This window comes from Artibeus jamaicensis, unplaced genomic scaffold, assembly GCF_021234435.1.
Source record: "Artibeus jamaicensis isolate MK-2021 breed Jamaican fruit bat unplaced genomic scaffold, CSHL_Jam_final contig_1998, whole genome shotgun sequence".
Taxonomy (NCBI): domain Eukaryota; kingdom Metazoa; phylum Chordata; class Mammalia; order Chiroptera; family Phyllostomidae; genus Artibeus; species Artibeus jamaicensis.
In genome coordinates this window covers 14,109,668-14,132,095 of record NW_026521407.1, presented here as the reverse complement: position 1 = coordinate 14,132,095, position 22,428 = coordinate 14,109,668, and the positions used below count along the sequence as shown (strand labels likewise).

At 40.1% G+C, this 22,428-nt stretch overlaps 2 protein-coding genes across 3 annotated transcripts; both read right to left on the bottom strand.

The window, feature by feature from the left end:
* Positions 1 to 2,505: 2,505 nt before the first annotated feature.
* EFCAB3 (EF-hand calcium binding domain 3) lies at positions 2,506 to 22,248 on the bottom strand. Of its 2 annotated transcripts, XM_037163789.2 has the most exons (10): positions 22,064 to 22,248; positions 20,890 to 20,980; positions 18,073 to 18,149; positions 15,175 to 15,318; positions 14,015 to 14,086; positions 12,586 to 12,706; positions 10,148 to 10,341; positions 9,621 to 9,805; positions 5,599 to 5,721; positions 2,506 to 2,832 (listed from the first exon to the last, which is right to left on the bottom strand). In XM_037163789.2, the coding sequence occupies exons 2-10, from the start codon at positions 20,961 to 20,963 to the stop codon at positions 2,506 to 2,508; spliced, it is 1,317 nt and encodes a 438-aa protein (XP_037019684.2). In that variant the 5' UTR covers positions 20,964 to 20,980; positions 22,064 to 22,248. The 2 variants fall into 2 exon arrangements, with proteins under 2 accessions (XP_037019684.2, XP_053512569.1); XM_053656594.1 differs by lacking the exon at positions 22,064 to 22,248 and having other exon boundaries at positions 20,890 to 21,066.
* Positions 16,351 to 17,154, bottom strand: LOC128626078 (coiled-coil-helix-coiled-coil-helix domain-containing protein 2-like). Its single transcript, XM_053656599.1, has one exon. It carries the CDS (start codon positions 17,102 to 17,104, stop codon positions 16,637 to 16,639), a length of 468 nt encoding a protein of 155 aa, XP_053512574.1. The 5' UTR covers positions 17,105 to 17,154; the 3' UTR covers positions 16,351 to 16,636.
* Positions 22,249 to 22,428: the final 180 nt, after the last annotated feature.

Genomic DNA, 22,428 nt, shown 5'->3' with positions numbered 1-22,428 from the left:
TTCCAATAATTAGAGTCACTTAAAATGCCAAACAACTTGGGCTCTCTTGATGAAATGTGTTAAAGTATTCTAAACTTAACTTTTATGCCATTATCTTTGGTTGATCTGTACAACTCAATTTTGGTTATCTGTTGAGGCACCTAAAATATTTTTTCCCCCAAGAAATTTGGAAGACAAGGCCGAGTCCTGTGTGGTTATTAGACAGCATACCTCAGTACGTTTCAGAGAAGCTAAGGGTCCCCCTGCTGGTGAGTAGTGAGAACTCTTCTAGCTCAGTGGGCGGTATCGGTTCAAAGGATGTAAAAGGTTAGGAACTCCAGTTTGGATTATTGCCTTGGCTGTCAACCGGGGACAGGGTAGTTAATTGTTTCATGATTTTCTTTCAGTTTCAATGAGTGGAAATTCTGGTCTGTGTAAGTCTGGGCTCAGGAACTGAAGGGCCAGGGATGGCACCCTTGGCGTCCCAGTTTGCTCTCCTTAAAGTTTCACAGAACCTGCTGGACAGCATTTGTAGCAGCCCTAGATAATTGAATAAGCTGACTTAAAATCTTTAATTTTAAAACATATTTTCTCATTTTTTCTTATTGCAAAATAAATATGTTTATTGTAGAACATTTAGAAGATGCAGGTAAGACAAAAGAAGAAATATCCCATCCCATCCTTAATTTAACTCATTACACACTTTGGTTTATATCCTTTCAGCCTTTTTTCTGATTTACTTATAGAAATAACTTTTAAGTTAAAGTATTTTTAGAGAAAACTGTTTTGTGTCCCTCTTTTTAACAGTTTCATTGAGGTATACTTTACACACAATTAAACTCATTCATTTTAAGTGTACAGTTCAATGAGCTTTTGTAAAAATCTATATTTGTGCAGCCAACACCATACTTAAGTTTAAGAACATAATAAAGTTTCCTCATGCCTCTTAGCAGTTATAGCCTGCTTATAAATCTAATAATCATTTGTGAATATTATTCTTTTGTTTGAAATATTTTTACAACATCATTTTGATGATTATAGTATTGTTTTATATAGCTGTACCATGATTTATTGGACATTGAGGCTTCTTTAAATTTTTTACATAAAAATTCAACATGACAAACATCCTTGTAATGAAATCATTTTGTACAGTCATGATTCTTTCTTTAGGAATAATTTCTAGAAGTGGAAGTATTGACATCAGTGATTATAATTACTCCATGATTAAGTTCTGTGAGGTCAGGGTATTATATCTATTTGTTTACTGTTGTATGTCCAGATCCTATGCAACTTGATACATAATTGGTGAGTGTGTGGCTGAGTGCCCCTGGCTGTACCATTAGTCCATCAGAGAGATGCCAGTTCATACCATCACCAGCAGTGTGTGGCATTTAATAGAAAGAATGTATTAGTATACATTTTAGATTTTCCAGGATGGGTCTATTTAAAATATTATGCTATTATTCCATTGATCCAAGGAACTATTCCAAAAATTCTAATATTTTGGCATCCAAATTATATCTCTTAGATTTCCAGTTATACTTACAGTCATACCCCCCAAAAATATCTCTTGTAAAACCATAAATCTTGGTTTTTGTTGGCAAACATAGTCATTTATCTATAAAGTTATTTTCCCCAAGATCATAATATTATAAAGAACAGCAAGTATATTTAGATGGTTTTGAGTGTTCAAGGTAACACAAAATTACTTCAAGGCTGTTTCATTAAAGTTTTGGGTTAGGGTTAGGAGTCTTCACTCTTTTCATTGCTTTTTCCTGGAACATTATAATTCTACATTATAAGCCACTGACACTATCAGTATGGAACATGTCTTTTCCTTTTTCTGTAAGGGAAAAAAGTGAAATGGATGGTATATACTTAAACATGATTCAAATAGCAAGTTTAATGTATATATTTTTCCACAACAAAGCAATTACAACCGCCCACCTTATAAAACAGTTATATATGTGCTGCTTTATAAGTACAATAAAAAACAATGACAAGAAATGTAATGGGTGACATCAGCTACTTTTGAGAGTGTTCTAAGAGATCGCTGTAGGAACACTGAAATTTAATCAGGATTCACTGGGGGATGTTGACATTATTCTATGAAACTGAAAGGTCATTGTTGTCCCCTACCTCTGGCCATTTTGACAAATAATTAGAAACCTAATGCCATTTGCAGTCACATCCACTAGGTGCTTATTGCTGGGAGGGCCCTTATGGACTCTCCAGGCAGCCCCCTATGTGGAAGGAGGTGCCTGCTTTCATCTTTCTCCTGCGCAGGCAGTGTTGAGCCAGGTGGGGGCCCCAGAGTGCAGCAGGGAATTAACCCAGTGATACCTGTTTACTAGTAAGAATTGGAAAAGGGAAACCATATTAGGACTTAAATTTTTTTACTGGTCAGAATGCAAAAGATGTCAACATTTCCAGCTGCTAAGAATGTACTAGACAAAAGCAAGAAAGATAATTTTGATATCTATGAAAAAGTAGTTTTCAATGAGCTGCTTAGAAAATGTAGAAAATTCATTGTCGATACTCTTTGAAACCTTTCCATTTCCTTCTTCTTCCTGCCTCTGTGTCACATTCACTGATGTCCGAAGAGGAAGAGAATGAAGAATTGTGGAAGGAATTTCTATTCATGCAGGCATCATATAACCTTAAGTCCTTTGGGGAAAGTAATTCTTGGCAGACATTCCAGGACCATGTGTAAGTAGAAAATGTGTCATAAAAGGACTCATTTTTAGTGTCTATTCCAATCAGATCTCCTCGGATCTTCTGCCAGAGGTTTAACATTTCTTTTCGGTGCTCAAGAGCTGTTTCTAAGTTATAAGTATCTATAGCTCTCTTCACCTGCAGTGAGAAAGCAGAAGTTTACAGTAGTTATCTTAAAATATCTTTGATTTGTGGACCACAATTCTAGATATTCCAAGAGTTATGTTCCTAGGCTACTTGAAAGTCACTGAGTTTATACATTTGGTAATGCCTCTTGAGGAATTAGGAGTTGACAGACAATGAAAATAAATTACTTTGGAATAATGAGATAATACATTTTATAAGACTATTAAAAACACAAGAGTCTACACCAAGGAGGAAATATGGGGTGGAGGTAGGCCCCGAACATAATAGAAATGCTAGGGATGGCTCTCGGTCCAGCCTAGGTCAGGGAGAAAGAGAATGCTGAGCTGAGTAGGTCCTCAAGGATGTGGTTAAACCAAGGGAGTGGTGATGGGAAGGTGTTTCAGGAGATGGGATAGCATAAGCAAAGGCTCCAAAGCAATAAACATCCTGGAGTTGGTGGGGAAGAGGGGTAAAGCACTTTGGTATTGATAAAGCATCAAGTTCAAAGTGGGAGGGAGCGATGAAGGCAAGGCAGGCAAGGCCTGCTTGTAACCAGGCTCTTAGACTTGGTCTCATGAGGCCGGAGAGATCCTTTCCTCAGTGTGAATCATGCGGTAGTAAGCCACTCTTTCTGATGGACGCGAGATAAATCCCTCTGTGTGCATCACTGGTGAGAGGGAAGCATCATTCTGAAACAGGACAGTAACATAGTTGGATCTTGATGTTAGATCATTGGCAGCCAGGTGGAGAATGGACACAGGGGAGCAGCTATGAGGTGCAGACACAAGGTGGGAGGTTGTTGTCCAGGCCGGACCTAATGAGGGACTCAGTTAAGGCATTAGTTGAGGATGGAGTGAAGGGGACAGGTTTGAAAAATATTCCCAGGAATGAGAGTAGCCAGATTTGGGGATTAGTGCATGTGAAGAGTGAGGAAAATGTGTAAGTTAAGAATGGCTCCTGGCTTTCTTGTTTCAGTGGTTGTGTAGATGGTGGTATCAACAACTGAGATACAGATTCCCCAAGGAACAGCCAATCTGATGCAGATGCTGAGTTTGGTTTTGGACATGTCAAGTCTGATATGCTATGCAACAGCGAGGTCGAAATGTCAGGCAGTCAGTGAGGTAAGACAGAAGTACTGGAGAGAAGTCTAAGCTAGTGACAGATTTATGAATTATCAGTATGTAGGTGGCAGTTAAAATAAGGAGGAGAGATTGACAGTCCAAAGAATACTCGTCCTAGTTTCTCCTTTACTTAATGCAGAGATCCCCAATGTTCTGCTGAGACTGGGTTACAGGTATGCTAAACTCTTGATCTTCCCAAGCATCTCAGCCCTTGGGGCAGCTGGTGCACCAGGCTGGAGGCCTCGGGCTGTAAGTAACCTCCATTTAACCCAGTGTAATATGTGCCATGATGAGAGAGGATGGGAGCCCACTCCTCTGCACTCCCAACATGCAGCACAGACCACCTGTAGCTCCATTTATCCCAACATATTACTATTGCTCATTTCTTTCTCCGTGTCCTCTACCCATACTCTAGGCTCACTGGAGTTAGGAACTGTGTTTTTTTTCTCTGTGATCTGTCCTAATCCCAGAACTTTGTTGACACTGGGTAAATATTGACTGAAGAAATGGGTGGACAAGTGTGCACAGTGAGAAAAGGGGCAGGATGAGACTAGAAATGAAGGAAACATCAGGACTTTGGAGATGAACATTCAGGAAAGAGAAGAAAGAGGAAAAGACACAGAACTACATAGTAAATTGAAGATGCAATTTGGTAAAAGCCAAAGAAGTAGAAAGTGATGATCAGGGAGAGCTTGATCGTTAGTGTTAAATACAGAAGGGAGGCCATGTAAAAAGAAATAAACCCTAGTCTGTCTCCATGGAGTACAAAAGTTGCTAAGAAGTCAGGACAGGCAGCATAGAGTTGTGGTTAAAGGGGTGGATCCAAGAGCCAAGCTGCCTATGTTTGTAACTGTGGCTCTATTATTGCCTAGCTGTGTGCCTTTGGGCAAATCACTTAACCTCTCTGTGCACATCTGTAAAATGATAAGGAATGATAGTGGTGCCTACCTCAAAGGATTGTTGAGATAAGTAAATGAATTAGAATGTGTGAATTAGAGCACTCATACAACACAGTGCCTGGCACCTAATAGTTTAAGGAAACTCACTTAAACTATTCTTACTATTCTTCTCTTAAATCCTCACTTGAGGTTATGTTTACTGATTTTAAAGAGAGAGGAAAGGAGAGAGAGAGAAAGAGAAACATCAGTCGATTACCTCCTGGACGCCCCCAACCACAGATCGAGCCCCCAGCTTAGGTATGTGCTCTGACTGGGCATGGACCCCACAATCTTTTGGGGTATGGATGACAATCCAACCAAATGAGCCACCCCCTCAGGGCCTATTTTTCTTTTAGCTGCTGTGATAAAGGCTCTTTAACTCATCATGATTCCCTGAGTACACTTCTCACTGAGACTGTCAGTTTAATATCCTAACTAGTTGCTATTTCTAGCATGAAACAAATTAATGTCCCAGAAATGATGCAGGGTGTGGCTCTATAGGGTGATTAGCAGGGTGATTTATGAGTTAACATTTGAATCTGTTTGGTTATAGAGCAGGAAACATCATTAGAACAGGTAGAAACAAGAAATGATCTTGTCTCACTTTAAAGACATAGAGGAGAAACAAACCCTCTTAATTTTATGGTTGTAGTACCAAAGTGGAAAATATTTTTGTCAATGCCTTCTGGGAAGGCATTCATTCAACAGCGACTACTCACATGCGGTTTAATGGCAGCTGCATCAGTCACTGTCCAATTCCGTTTTCTCTTGAGTATTTGGTCAATGGTGAGGATGTCAGTTGGGTAGCCTGAGGCAGAGTCAACAGGCTTTATTTTTGCTGCCTTGATGCACATTTAAAAAAGAAGGTGAGTGATATGTTTTAGTCTGAATTATACGACAAAGACATAATAAACAAGTATATTGTATCATGAAAGACTTTGTATATGGTTTATAAGATTATTGCTTAAGCACTTGTCAGGTGTTTTGGGGCACCTGGTTTTGTTCCATGTGTAAATGGGCATCTCACAAGTTCACTTTCATAATAAGGAAGCCTACTCAAAAGAGAAGTATAGACTGGAAGATGTGGAATGGACATGGAGGGTAGAGAGGAGCCAAACCCACCCTTACCCAAACTTTCCACACCATCAAAAGCACTGAAAATGAATGTGCCCGCCACAGAATACAACCTACATTACTTGCAGACTTCTCATGGGAACCAGTATGTCCTTGTTCCTGGGCTGCTGACCAGTGTGGTGGAAATCATGGGAATACGCTGACTGCTTTCTTTGAAAATGTGTATTGCCTCATTTCATCCAGGCCTGCAGTACTGTTTGACATTATTTTTCTTCATTCACTGTTAATTCTCTTACAATCTTCACGTGATGGTTGGAAAACCTCACCTTCCGATTCCCTCAGCTTGTCTCTTCAAGGCTATCTAATATAAATTCTTTTTATTTTTGTTTCCACTTTAGGACTTCTCTATCCTTGAACCTGTTTTTTCCTCCTTCCCCTCTTATATGTGTTTTTCTTAATGTCCAAGGCCAAATCTCCCCTGTATCTTTATTTATTCGCCTCCTGGGCCATATCCCTTCAGCTGTCCTCTTTCCAAGGCCAACTTCAAGGATATGTGACCTATGCAATTACATAGGACCTCAGACTCAGAAGGGCAATGAACTTGGTTTAATGTTCCACTGTTGCTGTATTTATATTCTTAATTATTTTTGGACAGATCTACATTAGCATTTGGTACTAGGCCTTGAAAATTATGTAGAGAGATCTATCCCTTTGGTCCTAAGTTTCTCTTTTGAGCAGTGATTTTCAGCTTTGGCTGCATTTTGGAACTTTAAAAGATACTGAGGCAAGGGCCCATTCCCAGAGATCTGATTTAATTGGGTAGTGCTGTGGCCTGGGCATGAGTTGTTTTTGAAGTTCTCCCATGGGGCAGCCAAGATTGAGAACCACCACTCTAAGGGTCCTGCCTCCTCCTGGCTACAAATGTGCTCATCTCCCATGTCCTAAAACAACTTTTTCTAGACTCTGATTCTATAGCCAGCTGTAATTCCCCATCTCTCTTTCTGAACAGTTCAATTTTTTTCTAAGAGGAGTTGATTTTCTTTTTTGGGGGGTGTGGCGGGGGTCTGCATTATTAGTTTCTGGAGATGCATGATAAAAATGTCCCATTGTGATGATGGGTTTGCCTCTTCATTTAGCAATTATCCTTACATTTTTTATTTGCCTTACAAATTTTGCCTTACATTTGCCTTACAAATTTTAAGGCAAGCATCATTTGTATGGTACACAGAGGCTCAGGATAGTAGCATCTTCCTGATGCTTTTTAAGAATCTTTTTAATAAGATTTTATTTATTTGTTTTTAGAGAGAGGGAAACCTCAGTGGGTGAGAGAAACATTGATTGTCTCTTGCATGCCCCAACCAGGCAACCCAGGCCAATGTGTCCTGACAGGGAATTGAACCAGCGACCTTCCACCCTGAGGGATGACGCCCAGTCCACTAAACCACACCAGTCGGGGCTTAAACATCTTTATATAGCATATTTATCTTTAGCTATTTTTCCTTAAATTTTACTTTTCCCATATTAATCTATCAATGCCACCTTACTTTAATTTGTATTTGCTTCATATATTTTTGCTGTCCCTTTTAAACTTTCTGAGCCATATTTTAGGTGTGTCTTCCATAAAAACATCTATCTGAAAATTATTTTAAAAATCAGAGTTCTTATATTCCAGTTCGAGAAACTGACAATAAACAGTCAGGCATCACAGGTGGAGGGGTCAATGTTGGGAAATAAGGGTAAAGGGAATAAGTGTCCTCTATTTCCATCTTGTCAGTGATATTTGCCTGTGGGTGTGGCTTCATTTGGAGAAAGACACAGTCTTAAACTCTAGGTCATTGGTGATTGTCACAGGACTCTCTATTTTATTTATTTATTGTTGATTTAAATGATGTGTCATTTATGTGAAAATTCCAGAAATGGGACTTCAGGAATGGGTTGATCCAGAGGTTTAGAGCGTTGTCAGGGTTTCAGGTCTATGTCTTCATGACCCTCCACCTTTTAGCTTCATCCTTAGGTTTGCTTCTCTTCCGTCACAGGGCTGCCTGCTGCCCCAGCACTATGGTTCCCTCATTCATATCCAGGGTGAAGACAGCTTTCCCTGCCCCAGATATCAAACAATGGTTATAAACTTCCCTCTGGTTTGACCAGCCTAGATCACCTGCCCATCACCAAAGTCACTGAGATTCGGGAAATCTGATTCCTTGATTGGCTTGGATCAGGACAGATGACTTTAGCAGATGGTAGAGTTAAAGCCTCTCAAACCAGAAAGCTGGGGGATTTCCTGTCTTCTTAAGGGTGGGGAAGAGGAGTGAATATCGAGGAGAGAATCCACTGGCAAATCTACTCCTTCAGTTTCCTCTTTCTTCCTATCACACACCTTCAAAAGTTCATGGCTTCATGGACCACCTGCATCTCTTTTTCAAAAGGAGTTACCCCAGGTCCCATCTTGAATTTTAAATCCAAGATCTGTGATGTGTCCTTCCCTAGGTTGGTTTTTAGATGGAACGCTTCACAGTCATCATAGGACTCTAACTTTTTAAAAAACTTTTATTGTGATAAGAACTCTTAACATGCGATCGACCCTCAACACAGTTGTTAGTGTGCAATACAGTAGTAACTATACGCGCAATGTCGTAGAGCAGATCTCTCTAACTTATTCACCTTGCATAATTTTGACTTCATGCCCGTTGATTGACAACTCTCCATTTTTTTTCTCCCTTCCAGTTCTGGCACTCATAATTTTTGCCTGGAGGGAACTTTTAGGGATCTCACAGTGATGGGAAGAACACATGGACCTCTGGACCCCAGAGATACTCCACCAGGTAGGCTGGTCTCGAGCCAAGTTTTGCTCTTGTTTTTTCAGGTGGAGAGGCCAGAAACGAGGGCATACTTGTCTGAGACTTTAAAACTTATGACGATAAAGTACACCTTTGGTGAGGAGATGAGGCAAATAGATTAGAGACAACAGAGCTTGAAGCAGGGTCAGAAGGTTCAGCTGGAATTATAAATAGGGTTCTAGTCCAAGGGCAAGATGGCCCCTCCATCACAACGTTGCTCCATTGGGTTGTGAACTTGGTTCCCTCATCCCATGGTGTGTGGCCTAACCATGATCTAGAGACAGTTGAGGGAGACCAAAATGCAGCTTCTGGGCCCTGAGTTGATGGGAGAGCTGAGCAGTTGGAGATAGGACCTGAAGTGCTCTTTGTCATTATTCTTATATTCCCCATCCCCAACTCCAAGACTAGGATTGTATTTTTCAGTAAGTTTAACTGTTTGTTGAAGTTAAATAAAGTATTTATACCTGAGCTTTAACTTAGGAGTATGTCTGTGGAATCTGGTTTGAAATACAATGACTGAAAACATTTGTTATTAAAAAGCACATTACACCCTGGCCAGGTAGACCATTTGTTTAGAGTTTCACCCTGCTACGCGGAGGATGCGGGTTCAGTCTCTAGTCAGGGCACATACAAGATCAACCAATGAGTATGTGAATATGTGGAACAACAAAATGATGCTTGATTGCTTGCTTGCTCTTTCTCTCTCCCTCTCTCTCTCACTCTAAAAAAATCAATCGATAAATTTTTTTTAAAAGCATGTTACTAGTTCTATTAAGTTAGAATTTCAAAACACAAGTATTTGGATTGATGTGACATAATTTAAATCTCACCTGTATTTTCCAATCTCTTTTATGGAAGAAGTAGTTCTCAAAGAAATCCAGAGGCTGCTTTCTCCTTAGCATTTCTAGTTTCTGTATGTCTTTGAATGGCTTTCCCATTACCACTCCATCCTCATTAGGAAACAGTGGAAAGATGGGTATTTTTGAATATGGATTATCTGAAGGAGGATTGCATCCTGAAAAGATTTTTTAAAATGTTACCACTAATAACATACGGAATTCACATGAAGGACCTACACGTGGCATCTATTTTGTTGTCTGTTCCTCTCAGCACCATGACCCATCTTCTTCACTCTCCTGTGCCCCCACCCTAACCCCTCCACAGACTCTCAGCTTCATTCAGGTGTCTGAGGACTCAGGTAAAACATACATTTGTTTTCAAATGATAGCTGGGTAACAGAGACTGGTCACTCAAAATAGGCTGTGGTCCTGGTCTTACAGCACTTGTCCTCTGGTACTTATTTCTGACAAGCAATGTACAACTAGATCCTTTACAGCAGTAGGGAAGTGGGTCTTACTCTTGAGCTCCTCAAGATAGTTAAATAAATCCTGTTGTTTCATGACCGAGATCCGGGCAGCATTAATAAGGGCGGTCATGCTCGAGCTCAGAGGTGTGCAGATGTCTGGCTTAAATCTCCTTTTTCTATACCCCTCAGTGTGGGGGCTCCACAATATTCCTGAGGTAGTTTCTTGGAATTTTCTTCGGAAATACCTAAAAAAATATATAATCCAGAAGTGAATAAAAATTGTTATAGTTCTACTGAAAGCATGCCTGAGTGTTAGACAAATAGGGAAAAATGTCAGGTTACAAGTCATATACACTGAATAAATTTATTTTAAATTTAATTTGTATATTCATTCACTATTATTTATTGAGTGCCTGTTTCTGCAAGTTAGAGACTGTCCACTGGTGACTGCCACAGGCCATCTGACTATATTTTTAAAGGAGTATTTATTAGACAGGTATCATTTAGCACCATATACCTAGAAGCAAATACTAATACAATGAAAGATTCAAATCAAGGTCTCAGAATTTCATACAAACACCAAGACCAAAATTCTACAGTATTGGTATTTGCATTTCAACTTTTCCCCGTTAACTTAAAAAAATAACTTAAATTTACATGACTTAGAAGTTATTAAATGAAACTAGAATTAACAAACATGCCAAATGTTCCACTTCTAATTGTAGACACAGCTCCTATATTGAGTTTTCCCCCAAATAAGCATGTCTTTCAATATGCATCCAAACAGTATTCAATGCAATGTGATATAAGAGCAACATTTAACATAATTCACCTGCTTTACCCTAAATACATTTACATGTACTTACTGCTTAAGTACATTCTACAATAGAACTAACTTGAGAAAAGCTAACAGTTGTTTAACAGCTATAGTTTACTCAACTAAGTTGTTACCCATTTGACTATTTTACGTAAGTAGTCCCTGGGCTTTGGCTTCCTCCCTTTTCACAAAGACCTCCCAGTCTTGTCTAGAAAAATACCTATCAAGTATGGTCCTTGGCAAACCCTTACTTGATACTGGTTTAAATACAAAAACTAATCATTCCTATTATGTGTTAGATTTTGAAATGCAACTTTTTTGAGAATTTTTATACAAATTTATTTGCACTGATGATATATGTCGATTGGTGAGCAAGATCTCAAATAAAAGAACATTTTTTAAATTAGAAAAACTTTTATTGCACACACAGTTTGGAAAATAGAGAAAAGTATAAAGAATAAAACATTACCAGTAACCTTACTATCCACAGTAAATCACTGTTGATTGCAATTCTTTGCGATTTGTACATGTATACACCTGTTACTATGTTTTTTAGGTTATAAATTCTTTAAGAATAAGCAGAGCGGGCTATATATGACATGGGACTCTAATTCACAGTGCAAATGTATACACATCTGATTTACAAACATGCACAGCTTATAGATCAATGACAGATCTTTTTTTATTTATTTACTGATTTTAAAGAGAGAGAAATATCTATTTGTTTTTTCACTTATTTCTGCATTCATTGGTTGATTTTCCTATGTGCTTTGACTGGGGATCAAACCCACAACCTTTGGCATATTGGGATGATGCTCTAACCAACCAAACTACCTGGCCAGAGCCTGCACTTACATATCCGTTATCAATACATCATACCAGTGCAAAATGGCTGACTATCAGGACTGATATGTATTTTTGCGACACTGTTACACCAATATCACATTTTCAGCAATGAAGAAGCTCTAGTGACAGACTCCTCCTTGGGAGAGGAAATAGGTAGGGGCCTGAGAGTTGGGATTTTAACTTGAGTGTGATAGGAAGCCATAGGACATTTATGATCTGAATTATGCTTTAAGAATATCACTCTGGCTGATGTGTTGAGAGGTATTTTGGGAGGCATGAGTAGAAACCTAGTTTGTTTGTTTGTTTGTTTTTTGATCAGACAAGAGCTAACTAAGTGAGAATATTGGGGCCCAGAAAGTTTGCATGGCTGGTTTCGAGTCACCCTGTACAAGTTTGGTCCCAGTTCCCGGAGTCTCAACATTGGCTGGCCACAGGTTTTGGGGACGTGGCGCACTCTCTCAGAGGTCCTCACCACTGTGCCCCTCACAGTGTCCCTTTGAACTGAGACAATTCTAACATTGGATGATGGACAACAAAAGTGAGAGCATATGCAAATAGCACAGTGCTCAAAGTGCAGACAAGCCTGAACTTTCTTAGCTGTCTTAAGCCCTCAGTGGGGAGCTGAGATGGCCTGAGGTCAGCCTTGCAGTTTTGGAGCAAGAGGGCACTGCGGGGTGAAGGAATCAGCTCTCATCTGCCCAGCACCTTCTCCTTTGTTTTGGAACAGACTCTGTGACATGGAATGTTAGTGAGAGGTGACTGCCTTGTGAGTACCCTCATAAGTGCTTCTGAGGAGGTCATTTTTGCCCCTTTCTTTGTCACTTACCTTACTATTTCCTTTGTAGCCTTTTTGGGTAAGGCTGAAGTCTCTACAAGCTTTGATAGGATTTCAAACAACAGAATTCCTGGGTTGCCAGCTAAATCTAAACATCTCATTTTTTCTGGAACTATAAAGGAAAGAAAAGATCCAAAATGCCTTCTGCAAAAATTCATCTATCAAGAAAGTACTAAAATGACAGTCTTTTTATTGTATATACAAAATTAATACCAAATCAAGGACTGGAGAATTACAGGAAAACATTCAACATTTGATCTATTGGAGAAAGGTAGAAAGGTCATTTTTATTACTGAACAGACAAACTAATCATGGAATTGAAAAAATACTTTTAGTTCGATGGCTTCTAAGTAAACATAGTAATACATTTAACATAAACATGAATTTATGTTAAGGACCATTGCCCTGTTCTAAGCAAAGGAGTTGTTGGTAAATATGTGTCTGGTTTGCAGGCAAACCCTTGTTCCTTTAGTGGGTACTTGAAGCAGTAATTTTGTTTGTCCTAAGGACAGTTCATAGCCTGTGAATGGCTATATTTTCAAAACAATATACAGTATTTGGAATTTGGAATGTATTTATCCTGGAAAACATGATATGAATTGGATTAGATTTTCCAAGGTGCCTCTTAAACTCATAAAACAAGCCACTGGAGGACTAATGAAAATATTTTGAGTTTCCCTTCATATTGTTTATAACCTTAGGTGAGAACATGTTCTCTGGCCTCCAGCAGGCCTGGGCACCGAGGGCAGATTTTTCATCAGGGGGAGAAAGGTATTTTTCAGGAACAATAAAGTATCTACATCCAAATGTGTATGAGAAAGAGCTTTTTTTTTTTTCCTTTTGCAAAAGCAGTGCCTTTCAAAGTAGCTCATGCGCTTGATAAAGAATTAAAATAGTATAAAGGGTAACCTTTCTACACCACTGCCAGAGGGCTCTCTCTCATTAGAGATCAAAAAGTAGCATCTCCTGCAGGGGGACTTGATGCATTTAAGTGAAAATTCCAAAACTGTATCAATTTGCTTAGCAAATGCTGTTTTGGAGAAGCAGCACAAAAGTAAATCACATTCCAGAGTACCCATTTCAGATTTGTCTCCTGACTGGAGGCCAAAATGAATACTGTATTTGTCAGACTGTAAGACGCACTCCCCCCAAATTTGGGAGGAAAATGGGGGTGTGTCTTATAGTCAGAATGTAGCTTACCTGGCTCACTGTGGGGGTGGGTGGCGGGCTGTGTTATTTACATTATTAAATATTTGACCACATTTTTTGCTTCAAAAATTTTTTTCCTATTTTCCTCCTCTAAAACCTAGGTGCATCTTATGGTCCGGTGCGTCTTATAGTCCTAAAAATACAGTAATATTTACTATGCAGTGAATTGCAGCTACCCAACTGCTATCTATTCAGTCATGTGTCTACTTACCCACAGCCTTAAGAAAGCGGTTCTTATCTGTTAGCACCTTGATAAAGTCTGAGAAATTCACTTTCCCATCTCCTGCAACAGAAATTGAAGGCTCAGAACAAGAACATAAGATGTATGTTAATGATCAGATTACATATTAAATATAACAATGAAAACATTATGGCTCATTCGGTATGTAACATCAGAGCATTCTGGGACTGGAGATATGCTCGGGGAACACTGGTCTTCTTGAAGTGGTCTTGGCCTGCTCACTCCAGCCCTCCACGGCCCACGGACGGAAGCACTGGTGGGCTGTAAACATCAAGCCAGGGGCTCCCAGCCACGACGGTCCTGCCCATTCACTCCTTTCTGAAAGACCAGTCATTTTTTCAAAGAAACCACCCTGCCTTCCACTCCATGCTGCTAATATTTCTGTTATTATAACATCCCCAAGTCATACCTCGCTTCCTCTAAAGTTAAGTGCTGTTAGTCATGTGTGTGTGTTTCCATAAAAGAACAGAAAAACTGGGCAGTTAGTGGCAACAAGTGAAGCCTTAACCAACTGGTGACACTGACTCATATGTGGAACTGGCGCTCACGTGGGGCACTGGCGGCTGGGCCGGCAGCGGTGAGAGGAGAAAATGCACCGAATGTATTTCCACACAGTGTGTCAGTTTGGGCTTGCAATCACTAGGTCAGTATATTCAAAGAAAACATGGTCTATGTGTTATAAAAATACCAACAAACATGCTGTGGCATTTGAAGTTCAACATAGGTGGGTTGTAATGATGGAAGGAAGATTTGCACGCATACGGTGCACACAGAAACCAAGGGCTTGGATTTCCTTGGCAACATGACACTGTGAAATCATCAATGCCTTTGTAATATATATTCTTATTTCAAGGCACCCTCCAAAATATACATCGTGACAGGCAATCTGAATTTGACATTGAAAAATGACAGCCACTTTTAGTTTCCACATAGGCTTTTTCAAAGAAGCATGAAGTTGATTTCATAACCTGCACACATACCTCACTGATATCCTTAAAGAGAAACACACGCACAGGTACTTTTGGCAAAGAAGTGAGGTTTATTTTTCATATTCATACAGTTCCCGAGAGAAAAGTGTATATTTACAAGAAGCTTCTATGAGAAAAATAATGATAAATGAAAGTACTCACTATCAATATCAGCATATTTTAATTCATTAGAAACATCATGCTTGTTTAGACTCATTCCCAACTTAGCTAACGTGCACATCAATCCATGCACATCAATAGAGCCAGTTTTGTCCCTGTTGAAGAAGTTGTAGGCTTCTTGGAAGGCTGGAGAAATAGCATTAAGTTAGTCAGGACAGTTATTCAAACATAAACATACATTCTAATGGAACTAGGATGGACAATACAATCGATTGGAGATGATGTTCTAAACACACATTGAGAGAAATATGAGTACTTAATAAACATTTCTTATTGCAAAGGACAGTGTCCTTCCATGAGATTTGAACTCGAATGAAGTATTGGTGGGAAACCAAATATGTAGGTGAAATGACCTTTGAAAGATACCATACACCCTAATTATTGGAACCTGTGAAATACATCATTTTACATGACAAAAGGGATTTTGCAGATGTAACTAAAATAGGTTATCCTGGATTATCTGCATGGGCCCAGTCTAATTCCCCGGGGTGCCTCATGCATCTGGAACAAGAGAGATGTGGCAGGAGAGATGAGATGTTCAGGGCACGAGGAGGGCCTGACCTACTGTTGCTGGTTTGAAGATGGAGAGGACAATGTGATGTGGAATGCAGACTTAAGGGGCTGAGAAAGGCTCCTGGCTGACGGCCAGTAAGGAAGTGGGGACCTCAGCCCCACAACTGTGGGTGCTAAACTCTGCCAAAAATCTAGATGGGATCAAAAGCAGATTCTCCTCCAGAGCCTCCAGAAAAGGGGCCAGGGCCGCCAGACGACTGGGGGCAGCCCTGCATCCCAGAGCTGCTGACATTATTTGAACGAGCCAATTCTGAACCTGCTCACGCTGCCTTGCTTGTTCCTTCCAGCAGAAACCACAGCCAAGGCTCTTGCCCACTTCCCCCGACTCTTTACCTCCCAACCAACTCTGGGGCTTCCTGGTGTGGCCCTAAAACAGTTTTATTTCTAGGGATCAGTAAGTATGGAAAACTTCCATGACAGTCGTTTCTATCTTACAATACCTAATCAGAGCAACGGGGTAGCCTTAAAACAAGCACTAGTGTGCATTACTGCACTTAGAAACCTTACAGTCTATCAAGCCATAAACTATTATTATTATTAAGGCATTTAGCTCAGTTTACCATAAAAATGCAATTTTTTTGGGGGGGGGAAGAAATTCACTTTATTCTAATTGATTCACAAACAGTAACATCACAAAAGCTGATTTAAGAAGGCCACACAAACATCTGCCCAGCCCCAAACTCAATACCATCTCAGGGAGCTTCCATATAGTATGAACACTCTTCCACTGCAATTCTGAGGCAAGGAAACTATTAATGATAGGAGAGATTTAACTGGTACTCTTATACTTTCACTATAAATTATATCTTTATACTAAATTAACTTGGATCATGAGAGATGATTTTCCATTTCTTCAATATGAACTTCTCGATTAGGCTAATCCATTTGCACATCTGCACTGTTTCAGCACCTGGCTGAAACCCTCACAAAGCTTAAGGTCACTCTGGTTCTGTGCACACTCCAAAAACTGTTTCATCTCATAGTGGCATGGGCCAAACTGCTGCTGCTGCTGGTATTCTGGCTGAGTTCCCTGAGGCTCCTGGTAAGTGATGTCAGGCCTTGAGGTCTCAGCATTACTTCCTCCACTGGAGCCCCCAGTTATGGCATGACCTATGGTGTGGCCGACAGCAGAGCCCACAGCCACACCAGCTGCCGTGGTTGCCATCTGGGCCATGAGACCTGGCTGCCTGGGGGCAGCAGCAGGAGAGCCCACAGCAGATGGTGGAGCTGGTGCTGGTGGCTGAGCTGCTGGAGCTGGCCTGGGCGCAGCTCTCATCTGAGGTGCCCGGCTGGCCGGAGGGGCCACGCGGGAAGTGCGACTCCGGCTTCCACGCGGCATCACTACTGTACTACGGCTTTTCGTCTGTAACTGCGAAACTCCGAGAAGATCCCGACCAAAAAATGCAATTTTGATCTTGACGATCTTTTGTGCTTTCTAAATTAGCTTTCCCAGCAATAAAAGTGATTCTGTGATTCTTTTCTGTCTACAGGCAGGATAGGGGCAGGGGTAGGGCGAGTGTTGGTGAAGCATTTGCCTTACTAGAACCCAAACACAGCCATGCCAGGCTTGTTTCTAGTTTTTAGTGTGTCATGCTTTCCCTTTTCTTTGGCCCTTTTCAGATTCCCCCCTTTCTGCCCAGGGTGCCCCCTCTGTGTTCATTAACTGATTTACTCCTCCTCATTCAGCCTTCTCTCCCCTCCTATCCTCACCAGATTAAGTTAGGAGACTTTCTTTTATGCTCCTGTACCATTCTGTACTTCCTCTATCATAACTTGGGTCCTACTGTAATTTAAATGTTACAATCAACAAATTCCTGGCTTAACAGTTCCCTGTAAGACTTCCTACTAGGGCAGGGACCATGTCTGACTTGATGTCTTCCTCCTGCCTAGTGCATTGTTGGCTTTAAATAAATTTTTATTGTTTGAATTAATGAACTGTAGCCAGTGTAGCTCATTTTATCATTATAATTCTTTTCTATGAGAAATCCCAGGACTTTAGTTGTGGTTATACTGCTTCATTACTCGATTGTTCTTTGATCCTGCTTGTTCTTTTCCACACCCACAAGTTCTTCTTTGAATGAAAATATTTGGCCAGTACTATCTCAGTTCTAGGAAGATGTGTACTTGAAAGTAATCTCCCTTCCTTCCAATAAATTAGACATCAAATTTAAAAAAATTTTTTTGTTCTCAAATAACAAGTATACTGTAGACAACCCATGAAATCCCCAATCCCTCTTACAGAAAAAAATGATCAGACATATTAAGGGGCTTTTTTTACGTTTCCCTCTGGGAGATGATTCTCATTACCTCGCATCTGTGAAGCCTTCAACTTCCTTTTTTTGTGCCTTAATCGGCGTGGGAGAGACCCCGGGAAGCCTTTATCCCTGCGAAGAGACGTGAAAAGATGCAGTGCAAAGGTGAACCAGCAAACGTCCGTCCCAGTCATCAGTTTTTGCTGACTGCAGTGACTGGAAGTGTCACCCCGTAACTACAGTCACACCACCTCAGGGACCTGTTCCTGTCACTTGCCAGCAGCTACAGAACGGGCAGTGAGAAAGCGTTGGCCATGGAGGTCCGCCTCCCTCGGCCCTACACTCGCCCGTCACCCAAGACCCCTTAATGAAATCTGGTTTCTCCCATTTTACAAAGAGGGAACTGAGGCTCAGAGGGATTAAACAGCTTGCCCCAAGTCACACAGATAATGGGTGGAAGTCCTGGGAGTCACACCCAGGTTTTTCTGACTTCAAAGCTCAAGAATATAAGCCTTGTGCTATTTCTATTTTTAAAGATACAGTTGTTTCAAATTCTTTAATTTAAATAATCTTACGGTGACTATCCTTATAGCAAAATTTTATATTTGTGATTATGTTATGACTTGAATTGACAAATTATATATATATATATATATATATATATATATTTAAGATTTTTAAAAAGATTTTATTTATTTATCTTTAGAGGAGAAGGGAAGGAGAGAGGGAGAGAAGTATTAATGTATGGTTGCCTCTCATGCATCCCCTGCTGGGAACTGGCCTGCAACTCAGGCATGTGCCCTGACTGGGAATCAAACACCGTTGTTTGGTTCACAGACCTGTGCTCAATCCACTGAGCTACACCAGCCAGGGCTCCAAATTATATTTTTACCAGCATATGAGAGACATAGAGGTAGATCAGTCTCTCTCTCTCTCTCTCTCGATATTCTGTATAAATTTGGAACATTTATTAGTTTAGGGATATAATGATGTATTATGAAAAAAATGAGCCCTGGCTGGTGTCACTCAGTGGATGAGAGCTAGCCTGTGAACCAAAAGCTCACTGGTTTGATTCCCAGTCAGGGTGCATGCCTAGGTTGCAAGTCAGGTCCCCATTTGGGGGTGTGCAAGAGGTAACCAATGAATATCTCTCTCGCACATTGACGTTTCTCTCCCTCTCTTTCCCTCTCTCTAAAAGTAGATAAATAAAATCTTTTAAAAAGAAGAAAAAAGCAATTATCATAATGCGTATAATATGGTAATTTCAAAGTAAACATAATAATCATAATTTTACAAATTAATTTTATTTAAAATACATTTAGCTTTGATATGAATGGAACTGAAAGTTTTAAAAATATGGAATGTCTTAGTTTTTGTTTTTACAAGAAGCAGTTTAAAAATTAAACTAGAGGAAACACTAAACATAGTACTCACATTTAGAAAATGATGGTTTATGAATTTGGTATTCCTTACAGTTTCTAGTAGATTCAAGTTACTTTCAAGAAAGACTTGGGAGAGAAGGAGGCAGTAAGGTGTCATAATGCATCGTTCTCAACTTTTCTGACATGAAATTTCATCTAATTAGTCTTATTTTCTCAGCTTTTACTAACATTGATTTCTTCTGCTATCGTTTTCTTTGTATTACCTACTTAAACTTCTGAAAACTTTGCCTTTATTTGGATAGGTTATTTTATATTTGTTGTATTTCTAATAGAAATAAAATTTTTTTGCAGTATATGAAGATGCAGCCAACGGAAAAATGTGTAGTTCTCAAGAAGCAAAAGGAAAATAGAAGGCCAGGCAGCATAAAGTTTTTTTTTAGCTACATTTAAAAAAGGATAGTCTTGGCAGAATTTCAAGCCTTCTCTTGGATCATACATGGGAGATAGTGTTATTAGTTTATGTTTGAAAGGGTTGAGGAGCTGTAGATTTGGAACCAGCCCAGTCTAGCCTCTTGTCTTATGCAGGAATTCAGTCTACAGGTGGTAGTACCTAGTCTTTGCTCGCTGACTTTGGAGACAAGGAAGTCACTACTTCAGTTCAGGGTAACGAGATCAAGGGATTTGGCTACTCTAAGGCTCCCTTACCCATATATATCCCTCTAGAAAAATGATATGCTCCTGCAGCAATGGCATCATCAAGGACACTAGGAGAAATACTCTCACAGTGGCAAAGAAAACTGATGACTGTGAGAGAAGAGAGAGGCTCTTATACTGTCTGACACAGTATAATCAGTTATTAGTGGCCAGTGTTTATTGGAATTTGTGGTTATCAGACTAAGAAAAAGTGATTGTTAGTGTCACAGGCAAACCTCCCTTCCTAATTTTAGTACAACCGTAGTCATCGCTAATTTACTAGATTTCATTATTTTTATGTTGTCCTGACCAGCTGTGCTCATGATGCTGCTCTTCCCACAAGCCCTCCCCACCACTCCCTGCTGCCGCCTTAAACTTGATTTCCCTTTGCCAACTAAACTGGAGCTACAGACTCCAATGCTTAGGGGCTTGGGTCTTCTTTGTGATCCCCTAAGTTTAATCACCTTTAAACTGGCCCTCAAAAATCTTAATCTCTAACTGACAGTTTCTTAAGCCCTCTAAGATACTCTGCCCCCTCACACAAAAATACCCTCTCAGGTGGGAGAACAGGAAGGAGAACTCTTTGTTTCTCTAATCGAAAAGGGTATGTACATTTTTATTTTCATAAAGATCTTTATCTTCAGTTCAGATGTTTGCTTTATAACTAACTTTATCACAGAATAGATATTTAAGAACATTCTAACTAGTTTCATCATAGCTTTTATGGGTTATACATTCATCACCTTAATAATTCTTTATCTTAATAGATTTACCACTTTAATATATTCATTACTTACCTCTTGCCATGGGAGCCGGGTACTTGTTCTAGAGGATTCAGCTTAAAGTTTGGCTTAATATCAGAAACTTCCATGTAGCCAGTAACTCTGTCTGGAATTTAGGAGGTACAGTTAAGGATCACAGATTAATTTCTCTATATCCTTTTGCAATTTTCCCAGCTCAAGACCTGGATTTTGAACTCCAGGACCTAAAGGAAATGTAATATGTATAAATTCCAGTTAGAGGTTTGTGCATAATTAGAAGACATGTAGAAAGACCCCTTTTTCTATTTCAAGGTTTTTAAACAAAATTTCTTGCCATTGTTCTCCCTTCAAATAATGTCTTTCTGCTTCTATATAAAGATGAACAGCACCATGTGACTTGGATAAAGTATCCTGGGAATATGTGGGAAAAGTTATTTAAGGACATTTATTTTTGAAATCAGTAGAACACTTCATGTCATAATTGACAGAGGGTAAAATGTTATAGCACTTCCAAATTATTTGTATCTTGGGTACCAGCCTAGTAGTAAGCAGATTTTCCCAGGGTTTCCTTCTGGGAGGTCCACCTGTGCCCTGCCATTTACTACGAATCCACGGGCCTTTCTTAAAGGTAGGAATGGGAGTGGGATACAACGCTGTTTTGCTGCCCTAGGCCTTCCTGCCTGGACCCGCCACTGCGGCCTCCCTGCCCTCCTTTTCCACTTTTGCAGAGTTAGAGAATTAGAGCCTAAGGACCAGAAGCTGGGTTGCTAGGGCTTCTCACTTTTATGGTTGCTTTTATTTCTCCAATGATCTTTTGAAATGTCAAATGTATTAAGTGGGTTCACTGAGACGAAATCTGGGTTGCTGACTTAGGAATATTAGATAATCACATACTATTAAACCGTGAAGAAGAAGTCTCTGAATGTTTGGTTAGAGTTCAGTCTGTTTTCCCAGGTCTTTATCTCAGAGTCTAGCGAGCAGGCGCTTCTGCACAACTCAGTGACAGGTGCTGGGAATCCGGAAACCTACCACAGAGCTGGGGACTCCAGACAGGCTCTACCGTTTAGGCACTTGAAAGGTGCTGGGAGGTCCTCCTCATGGCTCAAAATTATCATTACTTTAAAACGCTACCTTCAATCTCTCACGGAGATGAAGCGTGTTTGAGAAAGGACTCAGTGTAGATTCTCACGAAATTTGGAGATTTACCTACTTTTTAGGCCATGCTACTTCCATCTTCTGGGCTTCAGTCATTTCAAGAATCCCATAAAGGGTTTGTTCCATCACACAACTGTGACCTCATCCACTTCTCAGGCTCGGGCCCAGGGTGAGAATGACCCTGTCGTTCTCTGGCTGCCCTGCTAGCTGACCCTTCTAGCTGTCGAACACCTGGGTTTTCAACGTGGCTCATTCGGTGTCCTGGAGGTGTGAGTAGGTATGGATTACAGAATCAGAACCTTTGACACCGTAGGAATTTCAGGGGAGGCGAGAATGTGTTTAGTATTGTATTAATATACTTTCATGTTAAACGTTAGTGAGCTGAAAGTTGTTCAAACAAAAAAATTTTACCTCACTGCC